The sequence below is a fragment of the Myodes glareolus genome, chromosome 5 (assembly GCF_982192425.1).
Source record: "Myodes glareolus chromosome 5, mMyoGla1.1, whole genome shotgun sequence".
Lineage (NCBI taxonomy): Eukaryota > Metazoa > Chordata > Mammalia > Rodentia > Cricetidae > Myodes > Myodes glareolus.
Genome location: NC_142030.1, coordinates 58,038,535 through 58,065,674, shown reverse-complemented (window position 1 = coordinate 58,065,674; position 27,140 = coordinate 58,038,535). Strand labels below are relative to the sequence as shown.

At 39.0% G+C, this 27,140-nt stretch overlaps 1 protein-coding gene across 1 annotated transcript; it reads right to left on the bottom strand.

Moving 5' to 3' along the window:
• Positions 1–1,207: 1,207 nt before the first annotated feature.
• Mael (maelstrom spermatogenic transposon silencer) lies at positions 1,208–27,140 on the bottom strand. Its single transcript, XM_048421561.3, has 12 exons — positions 26,986–27,140; positions 26,709–26,801; positions 25,338–25,437; positions 23,728–23,883; positions 22,440–22,481; positions 15,371–15,495; positions 14,380–14,434; positions 14,129–14,270; positions 5,361–5,423; positions 4,160–4,292; positions 2,053–2,128; positions 1,208–1,565 (listed from the first exon to the last, which is right to left on the bottom strand). Exons 1-12 carry the CDS (start codon positions 27,115–27,117, stop codon positions 1,378–1,380), a joined length of 1,305 nt encoding a protein of 434 aa, XP_048277518.1. The 5' UTR covers positions 27,118–27,140; the 3' UTR covers positions 1,208–1,377.

Below are 27,140 nucleotides of genomic sequence, written 5' to 3'. Positions count from 1 at the left end.
ATTTTCTGTCCAATCAGACAGAAAATTAGGTAGGCAATCAGAGGGCCAAGGCAGTCTCTTTATTAACCAATGAAAATAACACATAACAGAAGGCCCACCTACATCAGCCGATGACTGGGCAATGAACCCCCCCTTGTTCATGAGGCTTAAAAACTTGCCTCGGAAAGCCTCTAGCTGCTGCTGTCTCAGCCCGGGAGAGACATGCAGTCAGATGAATGTAAGCCTATGCCCGTGATGCTATACTGGTGATGTGTAAGGCCTGTTCCCGTGGTGTTTACTGGGATGCGTACTTTCGTGTTGCTCCAGTGCTGTATACAGGACGCCCAGTGGTAAATTCCCTCTCTTGGGCTCTTCCCACTCTATTCCTTTGTTTCAATTAAACTTCCTTGTAGAATAAATCTCTTTACTAATTTCATGGCTCATGAAAGTTCCTTCTCACAGATTGAATCAAAAATAAAAGTCTGTGCACAGCAAAGTGGCTAACATTATTTGCCCTTACAAGGAGGCAAAGAAAGGATGAGAATTTCAGGCTGGCATGGGCCACAAATGTTCCAGAACACCTGTCTCACAACAGCAGTAACTGATGTGTGACCTTACAGCAGTCACTGGCCTTGGTTACGGCCACTGCAGAAGTCAGAGGAGATCCCTGTTAAGCAGATGCCCAATGACAGTATCAGTTAATGTTTAGTTTTTAAAAGGATATTAATAATTTTTAGTTCAGTGCCCAAAAATTCTTTTTGAAGGGGAAAAATGGCTTGAATTACATTAATAATATATTTTTTTTTATTTGCTCTGGAACTAGGAGTAAATGGCAGTTCTCTCATCTTTCATTCTGTACTTTCATCCTGTTAACTGGTTTCTTTTGCCAAAGACAAATTACGTCAAAGACTACTTAAAATAACAAATCATTATTTGTGTTAAAGGCTAATTTTCTTAGTTATGTGCAATGCAAATAGCCTTTGGTCTCTAAGGTTAACATTTTATAATGGGAAGAATTAAGTTAGTATTATCTTAGAGTCTTTTGTAACGGATAACTTAATACCTTTAATTTAGGGGAAAGAACTGTGTAACATTTTCAAATACTCTGAAATTGCCAGTTTTGTTCTAGAATTCAGAACCTTAGGGACACACCCATCATACCACAAGTATTATGTCTGAGAAGAAAATAAAGGAAACACAGACACACAAACAAGCAAGAATGCCAAAATTCTTCTCCAACCACAATTATTTTTAATCTATGAAATAGTTTCCTTACAAATTAAGTCGTTTTTAGAGGAGTGACATTTACTATTGATGTGATCTGTTTGCTTAATATGACTGTAGTCAGAAAGGAAGTTAGGCTTGTTATTTTTCCAGAAATTGCAAAAAGTACCATCATTAAGAAAAGGAAGAGAAAGGTTTGTACCCATCTTTTTGGGACATGTAAGTAGAGAGTGAAGTTTCACAGTTGGAGAATCTGTGGATGTTGTTGGAGGAGCTGGAGATGCTCTCTAGCAGGCGGGTAATCCCTCTTCCTCGAACACTGCTGTTGGGGCCAGAAATTTTCACCCCAGATGGATAACAACCTAGAGTGTTGAAAAGATAATTAAACAGGCACAGCAACTTTATGTTTGATTTAAAGAGGCATTTCAGGTCACTTCATCCCACAGTAGGACTCTCAGTATAGAGTTTAATTTATAATCATGAGCAGAAGGCAAGTAGGTCAAGAAAAATGTTTCCTTTTGTTTTTAGGGCACGAAACCCCAACTGAAGTTCTTTAGGTATCAAATGAAGTTCCATGTAACTAGCTTTTGGAATTTCTCATCTCCTAAAACACATCATGTATCTGTGACATCAAAACTATGAAACTGTACTTGCTGTAAGAAAAGCAGGGTTTCTCAGAAATGTCCTGCACAGAAGTCTGAGGAATATTACATTCCACTAGGGACAAAATACATAAATTCATATCATTTTAACAACTAATTCCAAACAAAATGCTCCTCATGCCCACCCACGGACACGCAGGGATCTTTGTACGTGTAACCCCAATCTTATAAAGCTAAAAGTACTCACCAGTGGATGTGTTTGACCTTTGTTCCTGTTTGTAAGAGTTGAAATGACAGAATCCTGGACTCTCAACTCTTAGTTTCTGTAAAGGAACAGGAAAATGACAGAAAATATGTTTATTATTAATTGTTAAATGTCCTACTTTAACTCCACATTAAGAAGGCAAACTCCCGTATGTATTTCCAGTGTGCAGTAAAGAAGAAAAGTGACTGCGGAGACCTTAGGGTCACAGGCTGAAGAGTTTGCTTGTTTGTTGTTTTAAAACACATTAGATTATGGTATGTTTATTTTGGTAAGAGTGATTACATAATAGGGCTGGCAAAATGGGAAAAGGTGCTTGTTCCAACCTTGATGACCTGAGTTTGATCCCTGAAACCCAAATGGTAGGAGAGAAACAACTCCTGTAAGTTCGCTGACAACCACGTGTACATTATGTCACATGTGGGCAGGCATGTCTACAGACGGACACAGACACATAGACAGAGACAGACAGAAAGATAGACACACACACACACACACAGAGAGAGAGAGAGAGAGAGAGAGAGAGAGAGAGAGAGAGAGAGAGAGAAATGCAAAAGATGACTCAGAAAAGAGGGAGCCCTAAAGAGTCAAAAAAAAAAAAAAAACCACTAGAATCACTGCAGCTGTGTCTTTGGTTAGTGAAAGAACAAGATCTAATACATAAATTTTAGATAGGAACAGAGAATACTTACTAATATCAGAGAAAAAGCAGAGACTAGCGTATAAGCAGATAGCTGAAGTGGTAGAGTATGTAAAAATCTGTGATTCTGCTTTCCTGGAGAAGCAGCAGCATCAGTATTGGCTACAGCAAAGGTGGGAGAAAAGGAGATAGAAAGTGAAAGATAATACATGAAAAATTCATTAGACGAGAGAAATGATGACTGCAGGCAATGACAATGAATTGATTAAGCTGATCATAAAAGATATTTAGTTAAGATCAGTCATTATGGTGCTATAGAAGGTTCCTGCATGTGCGTGGGTGCGTTCGTGTGTGTGTGTGTGTGTGTGTGTGTGTGTGTGTGTGTGTGTGTGTGTGTGTGTTAACTAAACTCAGGGACTTGTACATATCAGGCAAGGACAGTCCTCAATTATTTAAGTTTAAGGCCAAATAGTCACACCTGCCTACGTTGTCCTCAAACTTGCTATGTAGCCCAAGCTGACCCTGAATTTGTGAAATTCTCTAGCTTCTAGAAAGCTGGGATTATAGCTATTTGCTCCCAACATGGCAGCATTGTAGTTTCATTCTAGATTCATTTCAATTCACAAATATAAGGAGTGGAAGTGAAGAGTTACATTTAATTAGGAGTAGTCTGTCAACCACGTATGATGAAGACAAGAGGATTAATGGAGTTTAGATAAGGTAGTAGAAAAGACAGACTAAAATTTCTAAGTTGGAATGGAAGGCAGTAAAGGTGGGGATGCAAGTGCTAAAAAGAAAATATGAACAAGAGGGCACAACTTTATACACACTTCAATGCAGTAGCTCCTATAAAGGAGCATGAGACAGCAGAGCTATAAGTGAATTACAGGTCACAGCAGAGGTCAAAGAACTGCTGGCACTGAGTTGCTAGAGGAAGACGGTTGGGGTCAGAAGAGGCTATCTGAAGTTGAGACTGGACGCAATAGCACTGGATGGGATACTATCATAGGAGTGGGGACTTACGTGGTATGGGCAGGGGAGGAGAAGAAGTAAAGAAACAGAACTAGGAGCTAGAAGAATTACATAGTGGGAAATGTGAAAATAAAAATATTAGAAAACTGGTTCCTTGGTTAAGTACCATTCTAATGAGGAGCCCCAACTAAAGTGCCCACTGGTTCCCTAGTCAGGTTGCCAGGTACTGTAGCATAGACAGCATGAGCTTCAGAACTTAGGTATTTTAGGAAGAAGATCTGAAGAAGTCTAGAAGATAAAAACAATCAAAGACACTACCTTCAAATGACAGAGAAAAATAGATCTTCACTTTAAAATCCCAACAGAGAAACTGTGCTTAGAATCAAACTAGAAACAAGAAAAAAAAAAAAAAAGAAGCACATTTTCCCTCAAAGAGGTTACGTATACCCAAGATTCTGCTAACAACAGACGTTTCCTTACCTGGTAACGCCCTGCATCCAGTACGACCATTTTGGGCGTCACACTGTTGCTGGCCTCATAGTCTTGTAGTGGCACATGAGCTCCAGTGAGCTGGATTCCAAACAGAGTGGCTAGAGAATTACTGATGCAGTACCTTTAAAAAAGAAGACGGATCTCACAAGAGCAACTCCATCCAATTCACACTGAAAGTATTCAGTTAAGTTTGTGAACAAAGGAAACATCTCAGAGGTATTATTCTAACTTTGAGGAAAATCTAAAGATTCAGAGATGGGAATAGACAGCATTCAAACCATGAACGTTATTACTGGGACGCCATCTCAGGATCAGCAGATAAATTTTCAGGTTTGCTCCAAGGGATGGGAGTGAGGGTAAGATTCAGTAGGATTTTCCAATGTTTAAGGAAAGAAGGCAGAAGCAGAAATAAAGCCACAGCAGTGAACAGTTACTCCTCAAAACTAAGAAGCATCTGCATGGAAAGGTGCTACCAGAGCACCCAGAGACTTGGCTTCAGCTGCCGACTTGACATAGCCTGGAGTCAACCTGAGAAGAAAACCTAGGTTGAGGAATTGTCTAGTTCAGACTGGTCTGTGGGTATTGTCTTTGTTGTTAACCAATCCAGAGGGCCAGGCTACCACTGTCAGCACCAATCCTAGGCTGCATAAGAAACCCAGTTAAACATGAGCCTAGGGTGAGCCAGCAAGTAGCTTTCCTCCATGGTTCCTGTTTCCTGCTTGAGTTTTTGCCCTGACATCCCTCAATGATGGGCGCTGTGACCTAGAAGTCTAAGTCAAATAAATCCTTTCCCCCCTTAAGTTGTTTCTGGTCATGGTGCTTGCCACACCACCAGAAAGCAAACTAGAACAGGACTGTAGGTGCTTCCACTACAAAACAAGAAGAACTGGTTTACAGTTTTAGGGCACCATTCAAGTAAGTGACATTCTTAATGCTAGCAGAAAATTGTCTCTCTTTAAGGGACCCAAGAAGGAAAAACCTTAACAAATGCTTCTGAAGATTCCCACAAATTGTTTGGTAAGTAGTGAAACAGAACAGTAAAAGAAACAAAGAAAAACCTCCACATTTGTTTTCATTGGGCTTCAGTAAGATAGGTAGGCAGAGAAATTCACCCCAGCTGAGGAGCAAGCACAACTGGCAAAGGACTCCCTGCACAGCACAGCACGGGGGGGGGGCTCCTCAAACTTACGCAATTTTCTTGCAAACAGCTAAAGCACAGAAGAGAATATCATTTTCTTCATGCCACTTGCACCTGTACAAGAAAAAGTAGTTTAATGTACTAACAAATGGTTGAGGTGGAGCTTGTGATAACTGTCTGGTGCCACCCCCAGTACGAGGAAAAACACAGCACTAACTGAAGTAGCTGAACTAAATTAACTGCATTAAGGGTTTTTGTATGCCAGATTTCCAATTCAACTAGCTGAGATTATTTAATAAAAACTGATACCATTATTAAAAATTTCTTACACTTTTTACTCTTATTTATTGTGTGTGTGCTTAAGTGGCAGTCAGAGGGAAACTTGCAGGGCTGGCTCTTTCCTTTGCCATGTGGGTTTCCAAGATCAAACGCTGATGGGCAAGCACCTTTACTCACTCAGTGATCTCGCTGGCCCCCAAAGATTGATTTAATATAGATTTTAAAATAGACTTGTATGGTAACTCCTCCAGTGAAAATTCTTAATATGCAAACCACACATAACCATACAATTAATTTTTAAAAATATTTTGCATTACATTTTTTAAAGATTTATTTATTATGTATACATTTCTGCCTCCATGTATGCCTGCCCACCAGAAGAGGGCGCCAGATCACATTACAGATGGTTGTGAGCCACCATGTGGTTGCTGGGAATTGAACTCAGGACCTCTGGAAGAACAGTCAGTGCTCGTAAACCTCTGAGCCATCTTTCCAGCCCTACAATTAAATTTTAAAGTGAGGTAACTGCACTTAAAGTGCAGTAGTAACTAATGTTAACATATACTCAGTCACTGAACATGAAGTGCACACATTTTGCCAGGCATTGATCTAGGTACAAAGGACACATTACTGAATGAAATCATATCACAACACTTACTTTCTAGTGGGGAAGGCAGATCAAAAACACATACAGGCATGCTTAATGAAAAACTATAAACAGCAGTGATAACACTGTGAAGCAGAAGCCAATAGTTTAGATGGAGTGACCAGCAAGGCACCACTGAGAATGTGGTGTTTGACAGGGAACAAGAGGAAAAGTTGAAAAGGAAATGACCAAAGTTAATGATTCAATCCAGAGTTACAAACACTGGAACACACTTTCATCAGAGTCAATACAAACATGCTTTCCCACTGAGTAACATCTACTAAGATCCAGACAGCACTGCTAACAATAAAGCTTACCAAGAATCTTCATTTAAAACCACAAAAATGCTATACAGTAACTATAAAAAGTTATTTGTGCCAAGTGACAGTTAACTTATCTAACATCAACCTAAAAATTCTCCTGTATTTTCAAAGATAATATGAAGTATGATTCATAAAGCTCGAAACTGAGGACTGAAAAACTAAACTATGTTTGTAGATAACCACATGGAAGTAGAAAGTTTAGTGTTGGTTGTTAGTTTTGTTCCTTGTCTAGAATTCAAGTCAAGAGAACCTACCCAGATACATGCTTTCCGCTACAGGTCAGACTTAGAATACACGCAGGGTCTAAGAAATGCTTCAGTGGTTAAGAGTGCAAATTGCACTTCCAGAGAACACAACTCTAGTGCCTCATGTATTTTTATACAAAATTTGCTCAATTTTTTGTTAAATATAAAAAGCTCATTTAATTGGACAAAGAAAGAACTCTAAAGTGGTATCACAGTATCACCTCACCTCTTAATACTACTATTGCCAAGGTTTTAGTTCAGATGGTGAGTTAAATACATATATATATATATTTATTTCTTGTCCCCAAAGTCTTTTGAAAAATCAGTCAAATAACTAGAGTACACAAGGAGAAAATACAAACAGGCTTCTCTATAGAAGATACTTTAATAAAATTGTAGAAAGAAATGAAGAACAGTGACTTAGGAAGTCACTACCTTTGTGTTGGACTCAGACATGGGATGAAGCATTTACCACGTACACTTGACGACCTGAACTCAATCCCTGGATCCCACTGTCCTCTCATCTCTAGACACAGGCACATCTGTACCCACACCATCTATGCACACATACACAAACAATTAACTGTAGAAGGGCCAATGCAGGTTATGAGGCTGAATTTCTGTTCAAAGAGCTGTCAGTTCTCTAACTCCATGTAAGGGGATAAGCTGACTGCTCTTGAATTTAGGATTCTGCCTCCAACTTGCTTCGCTCTTTTGTCAGCTTTCCCTGCAGCAAAGCCTGATTAGCTGGTAGACAAGACGAACCAGGTATTTGGTTTTGAAGCCTCATTTCTAAATATAACATAACTAAGGGGAATCAAACATCTGAAGAAAACCTGCAACATGAAAAAGGCCACAGAAAGACAATTTAAATTCCTAAAGAATGAGAAGACAAGGGAACAAGAGTGAAGACACAGTCCTAACCCGGGAAGTAAGTAGCTCATGGCGGTCTGTGAAGTTACTGCACTCAGCATGGCTTTCTTCTCACTTTCCAGTCTTCATCAACACTGGCAATGACTATCATTTGTGTCACACAGCGACTGTAGCTGGAGTGCTGACATCTCCACAGCCTCTGCCCAAGATAATTAGATAATGGCAGAGCCTATTTCTAAGGGTTCTGCATTAGGTCCTCTTCTTGCTCAGCCTCTGTAATGATCTCATCTACACAAGTTCATCAGACACTTCACCAGTCTCAGAATATTCTGTGATTCTTTCACCCCTTCTAACCAATTATTCATTGTTATTCTGTTTCAATTCTCTCCCCCAGTTCTAGTCCTTAAGCAATTTACTTAAGCAAATGGTAAAATTGCTTTTTACCAATCTTAAACCTCTCTGTCACCACCCTAGTCCCAATAATTTATTGCCAGCTCATTTAATAATCACAGGCTCCATACCTCCTTCCTTATCTCCTTTCAATACATCTGTAAAAAGAACCTCAGAGACCTTTAAGAAACCTAATCTATTTTCTTTCCTGAGACCTTTAAGAAACCTAATCTATTTTCTTTCCTAGTTAGTAAAATCCCATTTCTAACAAGGCTCTTCATTTTTTATCTTTCTTCTGCTTCAGTTTTTAGCTTTCATATTACAATTTAAATATTCTCCTGGACCATTCATTTTGTAGTCTCCCCTTCCACACACTTCTTGATTGACTTTTAAAAGCACCTGTAAGCTAAAATGTCAATTTTCTTAATTAGTTGTTGCATGTATCTTCCCTATGTTAGCTGCATGAAGGCAGGGGAACATTATTTTTGCTGTTTAACTTCATAAGTGTCTGCAAGGCATAGGAAAATGTGTGCAGTAAGTTTTGTTTTGTTTTGGCAGGGTCCTGATTGGCCTGGAACTACCTATGCAGATCATGATAGCCTTGTACTTGTAATAATCCTCCTGTCTCTGAGTGCTGGGATTAGAGGTGTGTACTACTATACCTGGGTCACAATTTCTAATTAGTTTCTATAGTTTCTTAAACTCAAATACCCGTAAAAATCTCACTATATATTAAGTGCTCAGTGAAAAGCAGAAGGCATTTGGTATAAATGCTTTACTATGCTGGCTGCAGCACTATGCCACCAGTCTCTCTCTGAACCAGCTCTGTGGCACAGGCCTCAAAAAATGCCTCACAGTAAAACTATCCTAGTCTTGCTGAACTTATATTTACTGAACTTAACACTGTATTTCTTCTGTTTAAAATTCATATTATACAAAGATATTCTACAGTTGCCAATGAAGTGTATGGAAACAATTACACGTGTGTGTGTGTGTGTGTGTGTGTGTGTGTGTGTGTGTGTATGTGTGTGTGTGTGTGTATGTTTTGCTACATTTTATTGATCTATTCTGGTAAGGTAAAGAAAAGGCCAAAACAGAAATGTGCACCAAAGATCAGTTATTTGGAAGAAAATTCCAGACAACACTGGGGATCTTTTTCAAACAAAGCGCTACTTTAACAACACTGCCAATGGCACAGGGGATAATACTGAATATAAACGCAGGCACCAAATACTTCTGAACATAAAGTTTTAGAAATTCTTTGGTCAGTAACCAAAGTAGCTGTGTTGAGCCTAAATATCCTAACACATCCCTCACACACTTCACAGATCAACAATAATGACAACAGAAAGTAGACAAGATTCTACAAAGGACAGAACATTAAAACTCTAGAATAAACAGAAAGCTTTATATTTCAAATGGAGAAAATTTTTGATCTCTCACTCTAAGTCTTCATGTCAGCTGTGGAGTTTAGAAAACAGCAGGACTGAGAGAAAAAGGAAACAAGAGTGCCTAAGACTAAATGTAAATCATTCCCATTCCATATAAAAACTGAAGTAGAGACTTAGAAGAGCAAAACCCTTGTCTATAAGAAAGCACCTTTATGTTGGGGAAGATTGGAAGTAGAAGAGCTCTTTAGATACCAGATTGGTGGTTCTCAGCCTCCCTAATGCTGCAACCCTTTAATATAGTTCTTCATGTTGTGGAGACTCTAACCATAAAATTATTTTAATTGCTGTTTATCTTAGTTAGGATTTCTAATGCTGCAACTAAATACTATGACCAAAAGTCAAGTTGAGAAGGAAAGAGTTTATCTGGCTTATATGTCAGAATTGCTGTTCATCGCTGAAGGAAGTCAGGATGGAAACTCGAATTGGGCAGGGTCCCCCAGGCAGTTGATGAAGAGACTGGAGGAGAACTCTTACTGGCTTACTTCCCACGGCTTGCTCAGCTCACCTTCTTATAGAACTGGGACCACCAGCCCAGGGATGGCACCACCCACCATGGGCTAGATTCTCTCCAGAGATCACTAAATGAGAAAATGCCTTACAGCCAGATTTCAAAGAGGTGCTTCCTCAGTTGATGACTCTAGCTTGGTCAAATTGATACACAAAATCACCCACTATGCTACTGTCATGAATTGTAATTCATTATCTGCTGTGCAGGATATTTGGTATGTGAGCCCTGTGAAAGGGACGGTCAACCTCCAAAGAGATCTCAAACACAGGCTGAGAACTGCTGCACTGGATGATGGTGAGGAGGAGCCAAAGAAATAAAGTTAGTATCCTGTAGGACCAAACAAAAATGGAAAATTAGCCACCTTCCTTCCACCCAAGTCACTAGCTTTTTTGGTTGCTGCACAGACAGAAGAGGGAGCTCTTGAACTGAACTCTCATACCTGTCAAAACTGCTGCCCAAGAGACAAGGGAAACAGAGGCCTCATTCACAGAAAGCTATTGGAACATAAACTAAGAAAGCACCTGTGACTTCCAAAAATATCATAGGGAATTCTAACATAACATTCCACATGGAATTAAATGTTCTCACACAAGTATGTAAGAATATGGAAACAGAGTCAGGATAAGAAAAAGAACTAAACAATTTTTAAAATGAGAAAGAGTTGACTAGACTCAGAAATCAAAAACAGTTAAGAATCTAAATACATTATGAACTGCCCAAAGAAATACAGACTCATTTTGAAAAAGAAACTAAAAAAGTCAAAAAACTGGCAAATAATTCAAGAGTAAAAAGAGAAAATAAAGTGAAAGATAAGATAGCAGCATATATCAAAGATCTCTCTAACAAAATTTAGAGTGGAAGAAAAATTATAACCTGTGAAAAAGCTCTAGAAACAGAAGTCAATCTCCGCATCCTGAAATGGTTTACCAGACACCACAGAGAGTAGACCTGAAACAACAAACGGAGAGGAGCTACCAACATAAAGGATGGCAAAGTAGTAAAATCTCTAGGCTAAAAAAACTACATCATTAAAGTTAGGCAAATTAAAAGCACAACACAATGGAGTTGAATTTTCCAGGAATTCAGACACAAAGTGACTAAAAATTTAACAATGCAAAAAAAAAAGCAAAACAGGAAATACCTTTTAAGCCTTCCTTCAACCTATTATACATCAAGATTCAGCAAACTTAATGTACACACATGAAAGAAAAGACCAACCAGTTTAAAATCACAGAATGTATAAGGAGGCATGAAAATACAGTAAAGTTCTACTCTCAATAGATGAGATCAAGAGGACAGAGAAGTAACTGAAAGTCTGCAGACATGGTGATGTCTCTGCTCTCAACACTCACAAGTGGGAGGCAGAATGAGCTCAAGGAGCAGATTGTTCCTGCTTAGTGTTATTGGGAGGTGACAGAAACTTATGTAAGAAACAGGGTATAGGGTGTGGTGCTGCAAATCTTTTATTCCAGCACTCAGGAGGCAGAGGCAGACAGATCTCTTAAGTTTGAGGCCAATCTGATTGACACAGGTTCCAGAACAGTCTTGTTTATGCAGTGAGACCTTATCTTAAAAAAGGTTGGAGTGGGAGGCTCTCATGTAGTTGAAACTAGTGTGTGTCCATGAAGACAACTGCAGAATACCAGTCCCCTCCCTCCTCTTTATTACCTTCTCAGTAATGAGGTGAGGCAGTTTGCTTTAACACATACACTCCCCACTGCAAGGCAGTGTCTGAACACAGTCACAGCAAAGGGGACAACTGATTGATCACGGACTTGAGCCTCCAAAATCAAAAAATCATCCCTTTCTCTTTATAGGCTTATTATCTTGGTTGTTGACTATAGTAACAGAAAACCAACTAGCTAACAATCAGTGTACATCTGGACAGAGTCAAATCCTACATTGCAAAACAAAGGGTACAGAAATTCTCATGTGCTTACAAGACAGGTCATAAAACTAGTTATATACTAAGTTATCAAAAATACCCTATACATAAATAAATTCTATGTAGTTTTTGATAAAGCAATCAACACTGTTTGGTCTTAATGCAAACACCCATAATTTACTAAAAGAAACAAAATCCAGGAAGGCCTTCCCATCTGCTCATTTAAAAGCATTTTAATTTGTCAGAGAATGAATTAAACAATACTTGTTCAAAATGACATTTCATAATCTACAGAATGTACCAAAACAATAAAACTTTAGAAACATTTTTTTGAGGCTACCTTCCTTACAGACATCTAAAAACATTTAAAAATCTATTTTACCATGTGTAGTTTCCCCCAAAAAATGAATCACCAAATTTACTTCATTAGAATTATGAAACAACCAGTTTTCATAGGAGAACAAGATTTCCTAGGAACTGCCCTTCAACAATACACCAATAATAAACCTACAAACCTGTGTGAAAAACAAAGATATCACAAAGATAGTGTTCATCTGAACAACAGAAAAACAACCTTTGTCCTTGGACACAACTCGACATAAAGATCCAGTTCTCTCCAAGCTAATTTTTAAGCTCTTGCAGGGTTTCAATGAAGTGAGTGACACTATTGAATATGCACTGCTGAACAATGCTAGTGCTTTATACATCCAAAGGATAATTAAACCAACAAAGTGGGGGGGGACATGGAATATAAACAAGCAAACAGAGATTGAACTATTGTGAAGGGGTGAAAAAGAAATAAGTCACTTTTGAGAAAATGACTGTGACTATCCTCAGATTACAGTCAACTAGAAAGGAGTCCTCAACTGTCAAAGTTCCACCAACACTGAAACTTCATTTAGTGCATCCCAAAACTCAAACAGTGAGACACAGACTGAACAGGTTCTCACTCGGCACCCTCTGCCTTTGAGAGGAACAAGGTCTAGTTGGAGAAACTGCGAATCCAAGGGTGGAGTAGATCAACAGAAGATGAAGCTAGAATGGACACAGAAAGCAAAGAGCACTTAATTCACTGAATAAAGTTAGAACTCATAGAAATTGTAAAGGAGAAAATCACTTTATTGTAGACTTCTAACTAATAAATACTGAAGGAATAATTAAGGAAAATCACTATCTTAACAAGCTTAGAAGGAGCTACGCCAACCAAATCATCACTGAACACCAGAACTTGCATTTGACAATCAAGGAATTACATTTCTCTGTAAAAAGACATTACTTTTGTGGAGACTGAACCCAGGGCTTTATGTTACTTAGGTAGCACCTCTACTGCTGAGCACATGTCAACCCATTATGAGGGAGGTGCACAATAATACCTGTTCAAAGGTGAATCTAACAGATCTTAGACAAGAGACCAAGAACTCAGGATCAGGAATGGGACAAACTGACATAATATGCTTCCAAGTGTGACATATGAGAAGACATAGTATTTTTATTTTTGGTATTCCTCCTAAAATGTGTAACCTTAACCTAGTCAACAGGAAATAAAAGCCAACTCAAACTGAGAAACATTTTATAAACTAATTGGACTTTATTCTTCAAAGAATAAAGATTGTAAGAGACTATGGACCCCAAGAGTGGTGGCACACGCCTGTAATATCAGCACTTGGGAGTCTGAAGCACAAGGGTTATGAATTTCAAGTAAGTCCAAGCAACAACACACATGCATACACAAAGATTCTATCAATTATTGTATGCTAAAAATACAATATTAAAAACAGTATCTAAAAATAAGTTTTCCCAGGCTGGAGAGCTGGCTCAGTGATGAAGAACACTGCAGAGGTCCTGGATTTGGTTCCTGGCACCAAACTGAACTCCAGGATCACCTGGAGTGGAGTGCACAAAGGTAAACACTCATACATGGAAAACTATTTTTTAACAGGAGGTGGTGGCGCACGCCTTTAATCCCAGCACTCGGGAGGCAGAGGCAGGCGGATCTCTGTGAATTTGAGGCCAGCCTGGTCTACAAGAGTTATTTTCAGGACACGCTCCAAAGCTACAGAGAAACCTTGTCTTGAAAACCACAAAACAAAACTATTTTTATAAGTTTACAAGGTTTAACTGAAAAGTGATTCACAAAAGGCAAAACAAAACAACCCAAAAGTCAGAAACCCAAAACCTAGTCCAAGCCTGTTTTCTCAGACGTTACAGACCATCAGTACCTGGTGTTGCTGGAATAGTCCCACATGGCCACGTCCAGGAGGCTCCTAACCCAGGTCTTAGAGGGCTCCTTGAGGAATTTTTGCTGGTAGATTCCCACTACAAGGTCCTCCACAGTGAGAAGTTCTAGATCTTGCCTGATTTCTTCCATTAGTAAACAGAAAAATATAATTAGTGAATTTGGGCACACAGAACATGTACCTCAAAATTGAAGTATACACTACGCTTCCTGCAGGATCCAGATTCTACTCACCTGATGCCCGCTCCATACGCTTCAAACACCAGTTGACTCTGGCTCTATCATCAGACTGCAGAAGGAAAATGATTACTTTTATTTTCTCCTTTTTAGAATTATTTTCATTAACACTGTTCTTTCAAACTTGGGTGTGTATAGAACAGACACTAATTGAAAATTATATAAAAATACCATACATTAGAAAATACATACATGTATACACACACATATATTTTAATACAGCTTATGAAGAGCAAGTGAGACTTAGGGTGGACTAATGATGAAGTCAATATTCAGAACATGTGAACTGGTCATGGCAATATTTATAATAAGCAGTAAGTTTAGGACCCAATTCTTCATTATGGAAAATTTAGATAAAAAAATGTCTTTTCTAAACATCACATAACAAGGATTAAGGGAATGAGTATCAGTTTGTTAGGCTAAAAAAATATTGTAGGTATTTCAGGAGAAATTTTAAGAAAATACAATACACAGCTTTAAATTAGTAATTTAAAGGTCATACTAATTACACACAAATAATTCAGAATGAGCATGTTTTAAAACATGTAACTAACACAAAACTGTAAACGAAGACTGTAATTTTGTTTCCCAGCCACCCAGACCAGAATAATCAATCACACAGAAACCATATTAGTTACAACACTGTTTGGACAACGGTTTAGGTGTATTCCTAGCTAACTCTTACATCTTAAATTAACCCATTTCTATTAATCTGTATATTGCCATGAGGCTGCAGCTTACCGGCATCTTTCTCCCTTGGCAGCTATATGGTGCCTGTTGACGCCACCTTCTTTCTTCCTGCATTCAGTTTAGTTTTCCCACCTACCTATATTCTGCCCTGCCACAGGCCAAAGCAGTTTCTTTATTAACCAATGGCCAGGAAACAAAAGCACAGTCTCTGTTTACACAAAACTGAAATTCTTTTAGTGACTTTTCAATTCTTCTGGTGTCTAAATGGACATCTTAAAAACATCTTATTGGATATTACCTTGCAGTAAATAGGTGGCCAATTCCCTGGGTTTGGATGAATAAATTTATAAAGGTTTTGTAACACAGTTGCTTGGTCATGCCCGAATTCAAAGTTTGAAATGGGAATCTTGTGACTAGAATCACCTGAAGGAAATAAAGAGGTAGAAGTTCAGCCACTGAGCAAGACAAGTATTATCAGGGTGGGAATAGGAATACAGGAGGAGAGCAGTGGGTAGTTTACCCATGCGTGTTTCTATCAAGCCTGGTTCTCATTAGGTACTTTACATACTTGAACCCAGAATTCTTATAGAGGTGGGAAACACATACATAAATTAAGAGGAGACTACAGAGACTCCCTGAAATAGTTCATGAAAAGTGAAGTCATTACTGAACCCAAGTTTCTTAATGACCAAGTTTATAGTGTTTGCATTGTTCCCATGGTACCTTTCAAAAATGTTTTGTTAAATAAGGCTGGAGGGCTTCAGAGTAGTACTGATTCTTCTCTTTTTCGTGCGTGTGTGTGTGTGTGTGTGTATGTGTGTGTGTGTGTTTGCCTGCCTGCCTGCCTGAATGGGGTGTATGTGAATGAGAAGGCCTGACAGTGTTATCAGGAATCATCCTTGATCTCTTCGACCTTATTCACTGTGGCAGGATCATTCAATCAAACTCAGTGCTTACAAATATGACTAGTCTCTGGGGATCTTCTGTCTCTGCCTAAGGCTGGAATTACAGGCACTAGACATTTAGGTAGGTTCTGGGTTATCTAAACTCTTGGCCCCACACTTGTGCAGCAATCACTTTATAACCAGTGATCAAATTGCTCTAGTCTTTGTTTTCACTAAAAAAAAATATTTACATTTTGTGTGTGTGTACGTGTGTGTAAGCATGTGGAGTCCAGAGAGCAACCTACAGGAGTTAATTCCTTACCATGTGGGTTCCAGGATTATACTCAAGTATTCAGGGTTAGCAACAAATGTCATTATCCCCTGAACGATATTGCTGGTCAATGACTGCTTTTTAAAAAAAGAATGTGGGATGAAGAGATGTGATTAGAAGCACTGGCTGCTTTTCCAGAGGACCCAGGCTCTAATCTCACCATCTACACAGTGGCTAACAACCATTTATAACTCCAATTCCAGAGGACCCAGTCCCCTACATATGGCCTCAATGGATACCCATACACATTAAAAATAACAATCATTTTTTTAAAAAACAATATGATGAAGAACCCCACACCTCCAAGTTAAAAAAAAAAAAGGCCAAGTAAATTCAGGTGAGCCCTCCCACAAAATAATACAGGTATCCTTGAAGATCTGAGCAGTACAAACAGTACAGCAGTTAAGACTTACTGATAAAGGAGCAGGAAGTGGGGAAACTGGAAAGGCTGGTTTTGGATTCCTTGTCAGTTCTAGAAGCAGCTAACGGTTTAGCAAAGTGCTGTCAGAACCCGTGCTCACAATTCCTAAATCCACTATAAGTGCCTCAAAAAGCAAGTAATCCCTTTCTCTTGAAGTTACTCTGAAATTTATTCTTTTCACACACTCTGTGTAAAAGCAGGTATACAGAGGCAGGAAGGAGAACCAAAATGAAGTTCATAGAAAGTTTCTTTGGTGTGGAAGTTACTGATTTTAAAAGAAAAAACTATGTTTGAACAAAATTCCTATTAAATTATTCAAATTTTATATGTAAATATAAAATTACAAAACTATGAAAAGATGAAGTTCAGCTTTGCATAACTACAGAGGAAAAGCTCATCAAGTGGAATGTCTGCTTCCAAGTACTGCAGAGCACTGCAGTGGGGAATTAGGAGCCTGAAATCTTGGAAGGGAATAAACACTGGAGAGCTGAGGAAGAAAGATTTGAAGACTCAGACACCAGACAGAATTTTTAGCAGACTCAATAAAAATGTAAGATATTTTCTCCCACTATTGTGTAAATAAAATGTTAAACATGGTGGTGCATATCTGTAGTCATAGCACTTGAGAGGCTGAGGCAGGAAGACCAGAAACTCAAGGTCATCTCTACATAGAGTCTGAGGCCATACTCGGTTACAAGAGACCCTATATAAAAATATTAATAAAATCTATTATTTTCTGATTTCCACTGTGTATGCTACAAATTCTATGTATAATTCTTTGGTGGTAATCTGTCTACTCTTTCTCTTTTCACTAAAAAGATGGATTAGTCCTTGTAAAATCTGAAGCATAATTTAAATTACCGCAATCCCTGTTCATGCACTAAGGTAATCTTAGATGTCCCCTCACTCTAGTTTTCTGCCAGACACAACATAAACATTTTTTGGATAATAATAATATGATCACTCACTCACACACAGTGCACAGGACAGGTATATCTGGCAAACATGATAACCAAGAGACTATGAAAACAGACCAACAAAGATAATTGTAATAGGATTATTAATACAAGTCTGTAAAATAACTAGGCCTCTTCAGTTCAAAGAAATAAACTTATTTATACTTTCCACACACCCAGAAACCAAATTTAAAAGAAATGAAAATATATTCCCCAATCCATTTTCCCTCATCTTTCATTACAGCAAAATAAACTTTACAACCAAATCAGACAACGTCAACAGCAACACAAAATGCAAAGACTCTAAGACAATCATAAGCAAGTCAAACTCAACAATTAAGAGACATATGGTTACTATGTTGGGTTTGTTCTAGAGGGCAAAACCAGTTTAACTTTGGTAAATTACCATACGAATAAAACATTGGAGATTTTGAAAAAGCATCCTTATTAAAATATTTAACTGTAATCCATAATCAAGTTGGAAATGGAAGTTCTTCACTCTGATAAATTATGTACAGAAAAAAAAAGCAGCAGTCAGGAAAGAGGAAACTATAGCAAGCTGGAAACTAAAAGATCCTAGCCTTCATACAATGCAAAACCAAGTAAACAACCAGAAGATGCAATTCAAAACACAACACTTACAAGATAACAAAAAGCCTCACGGTGATGTAGGCACTCAGGAGGCAGAGACACGAGGACTGCTCCAAATATGATGATAACCTGCTCTATGTAGGGAATTCTAGGTCAGCCAAGGTGAAACTCCATCTCAAATAAAATAAAATTAGCAAATGCTATTAAGATCATTAACAATAACTATACTAAAGTATAGACCTGAAGAAACAAGCTGTTCATGTTCACAGACGGAAAAGCAACATTATGAAGGCTATTTTCTTCAAAATGACCTAAATATTTACAGGTGGTCATGAAAAACTGATTCTAAATTGTGGATGAAAAATAGGGGTCAGAAATAGCTATGATATTACAGAACAAGGTTAGGGGAGCTATCTAAAAATTTTCAAGCCACTATGCTTAATCAAGAATATGACAGACAAGACCCCACAATGCTAGCAGACCAATAACAGAAAACAAGTAGAGGTCTGGTCTGACCTAAAAGACACTACATATTGGGGAAAAGCAGGTTATTCAGTAACAATACCAAGATACTGGTTGTCTCTAGGAGAAAACAGTGAAATTGCCGCCTCATAGCATACACAAGTCAATTCCAGGTGAAATAAGCATCAGATACAAAAAAAGAAACCGCAAATTTTAGGAGAAAATAGGAGACTAAACCTTCAGGTAGTGTATTAAGACACAAAGATTCACAGTTGATTAAAAAAAATGGCTGACTTGCTAAACTAGGACCCAACACTTGTGCTTATTAAAAGGTACCACACAGGGCTAGAGATATAGCTCAGTGGTACTTATTTAGCATGCACAAGACCTAAGGTTCAGCACCCAGTACTGAGACTTAAGAGAGACCTCATATAGAGTGAATAATGCAAGGCTAAAGCTGAGAAAAGGCATTCTCACACAATGTAGCAATTAAACAGATATGTAATATAATAAACACACAATGTGAGAATATCAAGTAGAAAAATGAGTAAAAGATAATGTATTTAAAATACAGGGACATATCTATAAAACAAAAACATTTAAATGAATATATATATATATATATATACATATATATACACACACACACACATAGTAAAACTATTCAGAAAAGATAATGACTAACAGAATCCAGAACACTTCTCTTGCAAAGGACCAGGGGAGAGGGAGAGAGAGACTGCCAGTGGTGCTGGGGACTGTGCTGCTGTCAGCTGACTGGTGGGCACACTGCTGCTCATTAATATTCTACACTATAAGTCAGTGGTACATTCTTTGTATTTAATGCATTTGAAAAGCCAAAGGACCTTTCATATAGAAAGCTGCAATCAGGATTCAAAGCTTTGCTTCTTTTAAAGCAGAACTTCTCTAAAGAAAAACCATTAACCAGTGAAATGAACAGAAGTTGAAGTGAGGGAGGAAAGTCAAGACCTCTTAGTCCCAAGCTCACACAGAAGCTGAAGCACCTCTTTGTGAGGAACCTAAGTGGGGAAAGAGCTGTCACTGGATTGCACACTAAAATGTCTTTCAATCCTGAATTATTTAAACTATAGTGCCCACCCATGAAGCAGTCACTTCACTTCACAGTTCTGGAAACACAGGCAGCACTTGTCTTCGAGAGGTATTTATTTAGGGAGGAAGTACATGTGGGTCTTGGGGATCGAACTCAGGTCATCAGGTTTGATGGCAAGCACTTTTACCCACTGAGCCATCTATGATAGCTCTAAGAAATCTACGTGCATGTCTGCTGGTTACTGCTTCAATAAAGCACATCACCACATAAATCTGTGCTCCATGGTCTTCTCCAGATCAGTGCACTCCCACCAGCACAGGCTTTTTCAGGTCCTGTGTCAACACAGCTGTCACCCTAACCATCACTTATCCTATTTAACTGGCAACTTAAGACATGCTTAAATTGGCAAGCTCCAAACATTTTAAGTTTGTCTGAATAAGAAATACTATCCTGCTCAATTAGCTGGAATAATAAATTAAGAAGTCATTCCCAGCTGTGGATGCAGCACATCAGGAGGGCCTTTGCCTAGCTGAACAAGAACTGCCTAGATTTGATGCTCAGTATGAGAAAAAAGAAACCATTTCTGGCCTTTAGTAAGATATATGAGATAGAAACAGCCTTTAAAAAGGGAAGATGCTTTGTGTTACTTTGTTTAATGTGAAAATACTGCCAAAAGATGAAACAGACTAGTTAAAGGCTTTATCTGCATTGAGGTAGCAAGGATATGGCAAGCCAGTGACACTCTCAACAATCAGTGACACACAGCAGGAAGGCAACGTGTTCATTCAAATGACGAACAAACATTGGGTTTTCAAGTACAAACATGAAAATTAAATTAGAAATTAGGTTTCATAAAATTTGTGTTTGGGATTTTTGTTTGTTGAGTTTTGAGACAGTCTTGCCCTGTGACACAGGCTGGCAATGAACTCTCTGTAGCCCATGCCAGCCTCAAACTGCGGGTGATCCTCTGTCTTAAGTCTTCCAAGCTCTAGGATTAGAAGCATGAGCTGGTTCTGGTTTCATTTCTGGATTTTAAAGATTTATCTTATTTTTATTTAGATCTATGTATGTATGCCTGTGAATGCTGAGTGTAGGTGCCTGCAGAGGACAGAAGAGGCAAAGGATTCCCTGAATTAGACAGCTGTGAGTTGCCTGATGTAGGTGCTTAAAACTGAACTCCTGTCCTTTAGAAGAGCACGGAGTGCTCCTAAGTATGAGCCACCTCTCTAGGTCCTCCCTTTGTTTTAACTACCATCTACTTAGTAGCACAATGCCCTTAAATAATGTAATTTGCGGGGGAGATTATGAAGTGTTTTTCTGTATAAGCGTCTTTTCCTGTTTTAAAATATATAAGGAAGCATAATTAAAAAAAGAAAAATCTCTTAAACTCTTTAGCCCACAACTTTTAGTTTCAGGGAAAATAACAGATCCATACTTTTTTCTTTTCTTTTCTTTTCTTTTCTTTTAAAACAAGGCATACAAATTTAATAATATGATGGGAAAGTACAAAACACAGGCAGTAAAAACAGCATTATAGGGCCAAAGACAGCTCAACAGGTAAAAGTATTTGTCTTGTAATCCTGAAGCCTGAGTTCAAAGTTTAAAACCCATATTTAAAAAAAAAAAAATGGATGTGGTGGTGGTCATACCTACCTTGAGATGGGGACAGAGGCAACAGCATCTGCCAGAAACTCATGACTCAGCTAGCCTGCTTCACAGTGGCAGAAACAAGAGGGCCTGTGCCTCAACCTGGCTCCCCATAGCTGTCCTCTGACCTGCACAGGTGCATACTGCACCCCCCCACACACAACTAGCATTACAAAAGTTACAATATGCCTGTTACAGCAGGCCTGACAAACACTTCTGTTTCACTTCTAATAGGCTAGCTGACCACATTTTTAAGTTAAACGGTACATGCCAGAATTAAATGGCTCCTTAAACAATATACTGAACACTAATTTACTATAAACTAACATAATTTAATATAAAATATGTTTTTTTATCAAACAGGAAACTGCTGAGAGCTCTTTCTAGTGAGAGCTTAGCTCTAATCTTAGATTAATTTAGTCATAGTCAAGCTTTCTGGTTACAAAATACTTAAAAGCCTGATTTCCTCACCCCTAAACTCAAAACTGTTCTACTCTGAACTCTATTATTTTTGAATGAATTCTAAAAGAAAGTTTTAAAATAGCCATTGCTCATAAATGAGTCTAAGCTTAGAGAACCGGAAACTTTCCATGATTTTCCTTAGAGACTGGCCCCTATAAAAACTCCATGGATATGTAACAATAGTTTCTTTACTTTCTTAGAATGAAAAGAGTTCATACATACATGTGAGTCAGTAAAGTTTTAAAGTTTGGGCTGGAGGTGCAGCTCTGTGGCAGAGGGGTTGGCTAGCATGTGTGAGGTCCCAGTCAGTCCCCAGGAGCAGGAGCGCACACGTGTAAGTTTGAGGTTCAGCCCCCAGGAGCAGGAGCGCACACGTGTAGGTTTAAGGTTCAGCCCCCAGGACCAGGAGTGCACACATGTAGGTTTAAGGTTTTAAAGAGCATTCCACCTACCATTCCCCGCATCTTACATTTTCTATGCTAAAAGGAGTTTTAGCAGGGCTGCACACCCTCAGTCCCTCTTATCCCAATTCCTTTATACTTACTTGCAGCCTGGCAATGGAATCGAAATCCTCGTGGAATTTCACCTGCAATACAAAGTGTTTCATTGAGAAGCAGAAATCTGAAAATTTTCTTACCCATGTTATGGTAATACTTCATGTGATGACCAAGTTTCTATGTGGGTAATCTTTATTATGTTAAAATACAATTAAAACTTCATATTCCTTTTATTTTTGTGTTGTTTGCTTCTGTCTTGGTTGTTATTGTTTAAATCAAAGGTATGTAAACTAAAATAATCTCCATGTATTTTCTAAACTACTTTGCACATCAAGCTGTTCCTTCCAGGGAAATTATACTAGAGAAAGAAAATTCATGCAAAATGACTTCTAGCTAGGGGTCCATGAAGGTATTTGAGGGTAGTAAAGCCTGTTATACTGCAGGCATACATAAATTTTTCAGAATGAAGAAAAATCTCAAAATTTTATCTTTTCAGTATTTCCTAATCCACACACCAACAAAATGTAAAGGCTACATAATTTGTCCTAAGCAGCAATGACCACAAGCATAAGACAATTAGCTTTGCTGTCCTCGGAGGAAAAAAAAGATGTCTAAATTAATTTTAAAGCTTTTTGCTATTTTAACACATTTCCCCTCTTGACTTCAAAGATACGGCGGTTCTCTTAACTGCTCTCTGTCCTCTTGGGAACTGAAGAGATCCAACATCTTTTTAACCATTTGCTTCTAATTTGTTTTTTGACAGGGTTATCAATGCAGCCTAATCTTCTTGCCTCATCTTTCTTCCTGAATGATTGCTAGGATCACAGGCTGGAATCTCTCCTGGGCTACTGTTTTGTTTTTCGTGGGGATAGAATAATGGAGAAGAGATGGCTACGGACGTTTAGAGAGCTAGGCTACCTCCATACTGTTTTAATAGTTTCTACAGACACTTTACAAATGATCTAACAGACTCAGGAAAAGGTTTTCACAAGGTTACAATGCAGTATCAGCTTCAAACTAAAGACTCCTAAGGTAAAGGATGGGATGGTGAGAGAAAAAAAACAAGGCGTAAAACAGAAGAATCCCAAGATGTAAGGCCCTGGGCAAACAAGTAACAGGTGTGCATTTTTGAGGTACTCTATACTCTGAGGTCTGTGTTCAGTGAAGAGGAGAAGATTCAATCAACCAGCCACATCAACACCTAATTCCTAATAGTTTGACAGTTAGGTATTATGTCCACACATTTTAACAACTCCACTGTACTTCAACTTTTAAGGAAATAATTACTAATAAATGAAGCCAGTTTAAAACCATCACACAATTTTAGGATCTTACCTGGATGGATAAAGCTGTGGAAGTCTGCTATAATACCTTCCTGGAGGGAGTATTTAACACAGCCAATTTCACAAGGGAGGAAGCGCTGCTCACAATGAGGAGGTAGTTCACCATGGCTAAAAATGTTCAGAAAATAAAAAACGCCTCCAAGGAGAGCTGAAAAACAAAACCCAAGAGCCAGTTTTGTACAGGTATATGTTCCTGTATTTCTTAATAAATTAATTATAAAAGAAAACTCAATTATACCAAGTAAAAACTTTACAGTCATATTCATCAAGAATTTAAGTAGTAACCATCTTTTCTATAAAGCAACAAAATGATTCAGTTTTGCCTCTACATAACTCAGCTATAGAGTAACACCGAATTTCATCAATAGCATAGTAAAAGTTGTGGCATATATGCAACAATTAGAAAGGTTTGGGAAATAAAGTCCAACAGAACAAGTGAAGTAATGGATATTACTATGGATAATTTAGTTCTCTGCTTTTGTATTCTCTGCTAATATACAGAAGCCCACCTATAATGCAAGAGAACTATGTGGGACCAGTACTGTCCACTGAAGACCAGTGTTAAAAGCTTGTGCTAAACAAAGGCAGAACATGGCAAAAACAGCCAGAAGAAACAACAAAGGCTCTTTGCTGGCTATGTTCTCTTCTAGGGTGGTGCAATAATTCATCCTTGCTTTATGCCTGTCCACCCCAGGATATTTTAAAATTCTTTATCCCTTGTCCTTTTTGTGAGACAGGGTTTTCCTGTGTAACCCTAGCTGTCCTGGAACTCTCTTTGTAAACCAGGCTGGCCTCCAACTCACAGAGATCCTCCTGTCTTTGTCTCCCCAGTGCTGGGAGTAAAGGCGTGTGCCACCACACCTGGGCCAAGTCTTTATCCTTAATTGGCAAGTGATACTAGCACATCTTTATGGGTTACCATAGGGCTTCAACAGATTTATGAATTGTGGGGTGGTTAAATCAGGGTGATTAGCATACCCATCAATCCATAAACTCTCATTCTTGTTGTTCAAATAAAATCTCCTCTCTTACCAGGCTATGTAATAGGTCAAAGGTCTTATTCTTCCTGTCTTTCTCTATAACCTAAATGTGGGAGCTACAAAGATGTCGAAGAATTATGTTTAATAATGTATGAAGTGGTATAAACCAACAGAGACTTTGTTACAAAAAAAACCTTTCCAATATTATTTCAACAAATGCAAATTGTTCATCCTGCATAATATTTAAGCCCTTATAGCCAATTATTTTGATATACAAGATCAAAATGAATATAAATAAAAACATTTTGGGGGTGGGATGCCATGCAAAGGTATGTCTTTAAGTAAGGCAGTCAAAGGTCAATCTCTAAGGTCATTCTTTAGGAGTTGTCCATGTCTGCTGAGATGGGACCTGAGGCTTGCCCATCGGGCTAGGCTGGCCAGCCACTCTACTCTCCCTGCTTCCCCAGCACTACCACACCTCACTTTTCATATGGGAGCCTACCTTGCGTTTACATGGCAAACACCTTATTGACTGAGCCATCTTCCCCCACCATAAAGAAGACCTTTCTGATTGCCCAATACGCCATCCAAATTTAAGCATAATATTTTAGGAATACTCTACCTTGATCATTCTTTATGGATAAATTTGACACATCAGGGGGCGAAACACTTGGTTTTGGTACAAGCATGCCTGGCCTTCTCAGTGGTGTAGATATGAATTTCTGAAAGAGAATTACCAGTCAAGTGCTTTCAACAGAGCTACTGCTGGATACTTTACTTCACATATTTAACAGAGTAACTTCAAAATTGTTGTGGACTACTTCAGCGTTCTCTCGTGGTCAGTGAAATCGCATATATTTATCAGCGACAGCAGCAGTCAATGGCAACAACAGCAAGCCTATAAACATTATAAGAAGGCGAGTGGCCAATAAACAGCTACAGCTGAGAGCCATTCGTTCACTACCGACCATCTCATTTCCCCGAGTCACTCACGACCAAAGGCCAGGCCAGTGTCAAAGCAAGATTTTTGAAAGAAAACAAAACCCCAAACCTTGTAACACTGTCTGGTTTTCTTTCACTGAAAAGTAAAAACCAGAGCACACTGTGCCTCCAACTGTCACAAAACACACACACAGTATGCTTAACTTTTGAGGAGAAATTTTTTAACATTATTTTTCTTTTCTTTTGTTATATGTACAGGTGTTTGCCTGTATGTCACATGTGTGCAGTACCAGTGGAGGCCAGAGGAGGGCATTGGAATCCCCTGGAGCTGGAGTTACAGATTATAGCAAGCCACCATGTGGGGGCTGGGACTCGAACCTGTGTTCTTTGTAAGAGTAAGATTGCTCCTAATCACTGAGCCATCTCCAGCCCTTTGAAGAGAAATGTTTTTGTAAGAAATTACAATGACAAGAAAGATCAAAATTCACAAGCACAGAACATTGTAAATCCACCTGACTTAAAACATAAATCTACCTTATTAAAAAAAATAATTTGCCAAACGAGTTTCCATCCAATACCAACAGCTCAAGAATGAAATTTCAGCATGGACAAATAGAAAAGAACAACGTGAGGGAGAAGAGGAAAAAATTCCATTAACGACCTTGTGCTTTCTGAAAAGAAACAACTGGAAAACGATTTCTACTTAGTACTTTACTGCCCCACCACAAGGGAATTTGCTTAACTTTTCCCCCAGAGCGTCTACAAATGTTAACCCAGGTCTTTAAGTTTTGTTATTCCAATTATTCAAAGCACAGTTAACGAGAATTACGTAAAAATACAGTTCAACTACTTCTAAGTACATACAAGTGTTTGAAAAGCTATCTAACCGTTAAGGAATGAAAGCGACTCTGGGAGGCCTTTTAGTGTAAGCCCCCGAACACTGAAGCCCCCCATCCCCTGGGCTTTTTTCACTGTCTGTAAACTCCCTGACGTTTCTCGGGCTCCACCTTGACGGGGAGCCCACGGGTGGGCAGGAGGGGGCTAGCCTTACCTGCTTCTCTGAAGGCCCAGAATCCTTTCCCTGGGCTGCTCTCCATTCCCGAGCCATTTCTGAGTATTTCTCCTTCTCATCCTCCCTCAGGAGCTTTGGGAGAAGAGGGGGACAGAGAGGGGAGCCGTGAGGCGTCCGTTCCACGACCCGTTTCTGGAAGGTTCTGTCGGTTGGTCCGACCCTGGGAAAGGGCCCTTTACCCCATCCCCTCCACAGACGCCCCGAAGGCCGGGTCCCCTCTGCGCCCTCCCCGTAGCCCAACTGCCCGCAGCCTCACCGCCCAGTCGGCCGAGCAGTAGGGGATGGCGTCAGCCACGCGGGCCACCGGCAGGCCTCGCCGGCGCAGTTCGGGAATCTTCTCCTGCACGAAGAAATAGTAGGCATTGCGGCTGGCCCTGCGGTTGGGCATGGCGTCGTCGGGCCTCGACGCCC

What these genes read in the sequence shown, in the direction of transcription:
- Mael (XM_048421561.3), bottom strand. Translation starts at nt 27,117, where the DNA reads ATGCCCAACCGCAGGGCCAGCCGCAATGCCTACTATTTCTTCGTGCAG. An exon ending in GACTATTCCAGCAACACCAG is followed by an intron (nt 5,424 to 14,128) that starts GTACTGATGGTC and finishes TTTCTTGTACAG; the next exon opens with GTGCAAGTGGCATGAAGAAA. An exon ending in TGGATGCAGGGCGTTACCAG is followed by an intron (nt 2,129 to 4,159) that starts GTAAGGAAACGT and finishes GTTCCTTTACAG; the next exon opens with AAACTAAGAGTTGAGAGTCC.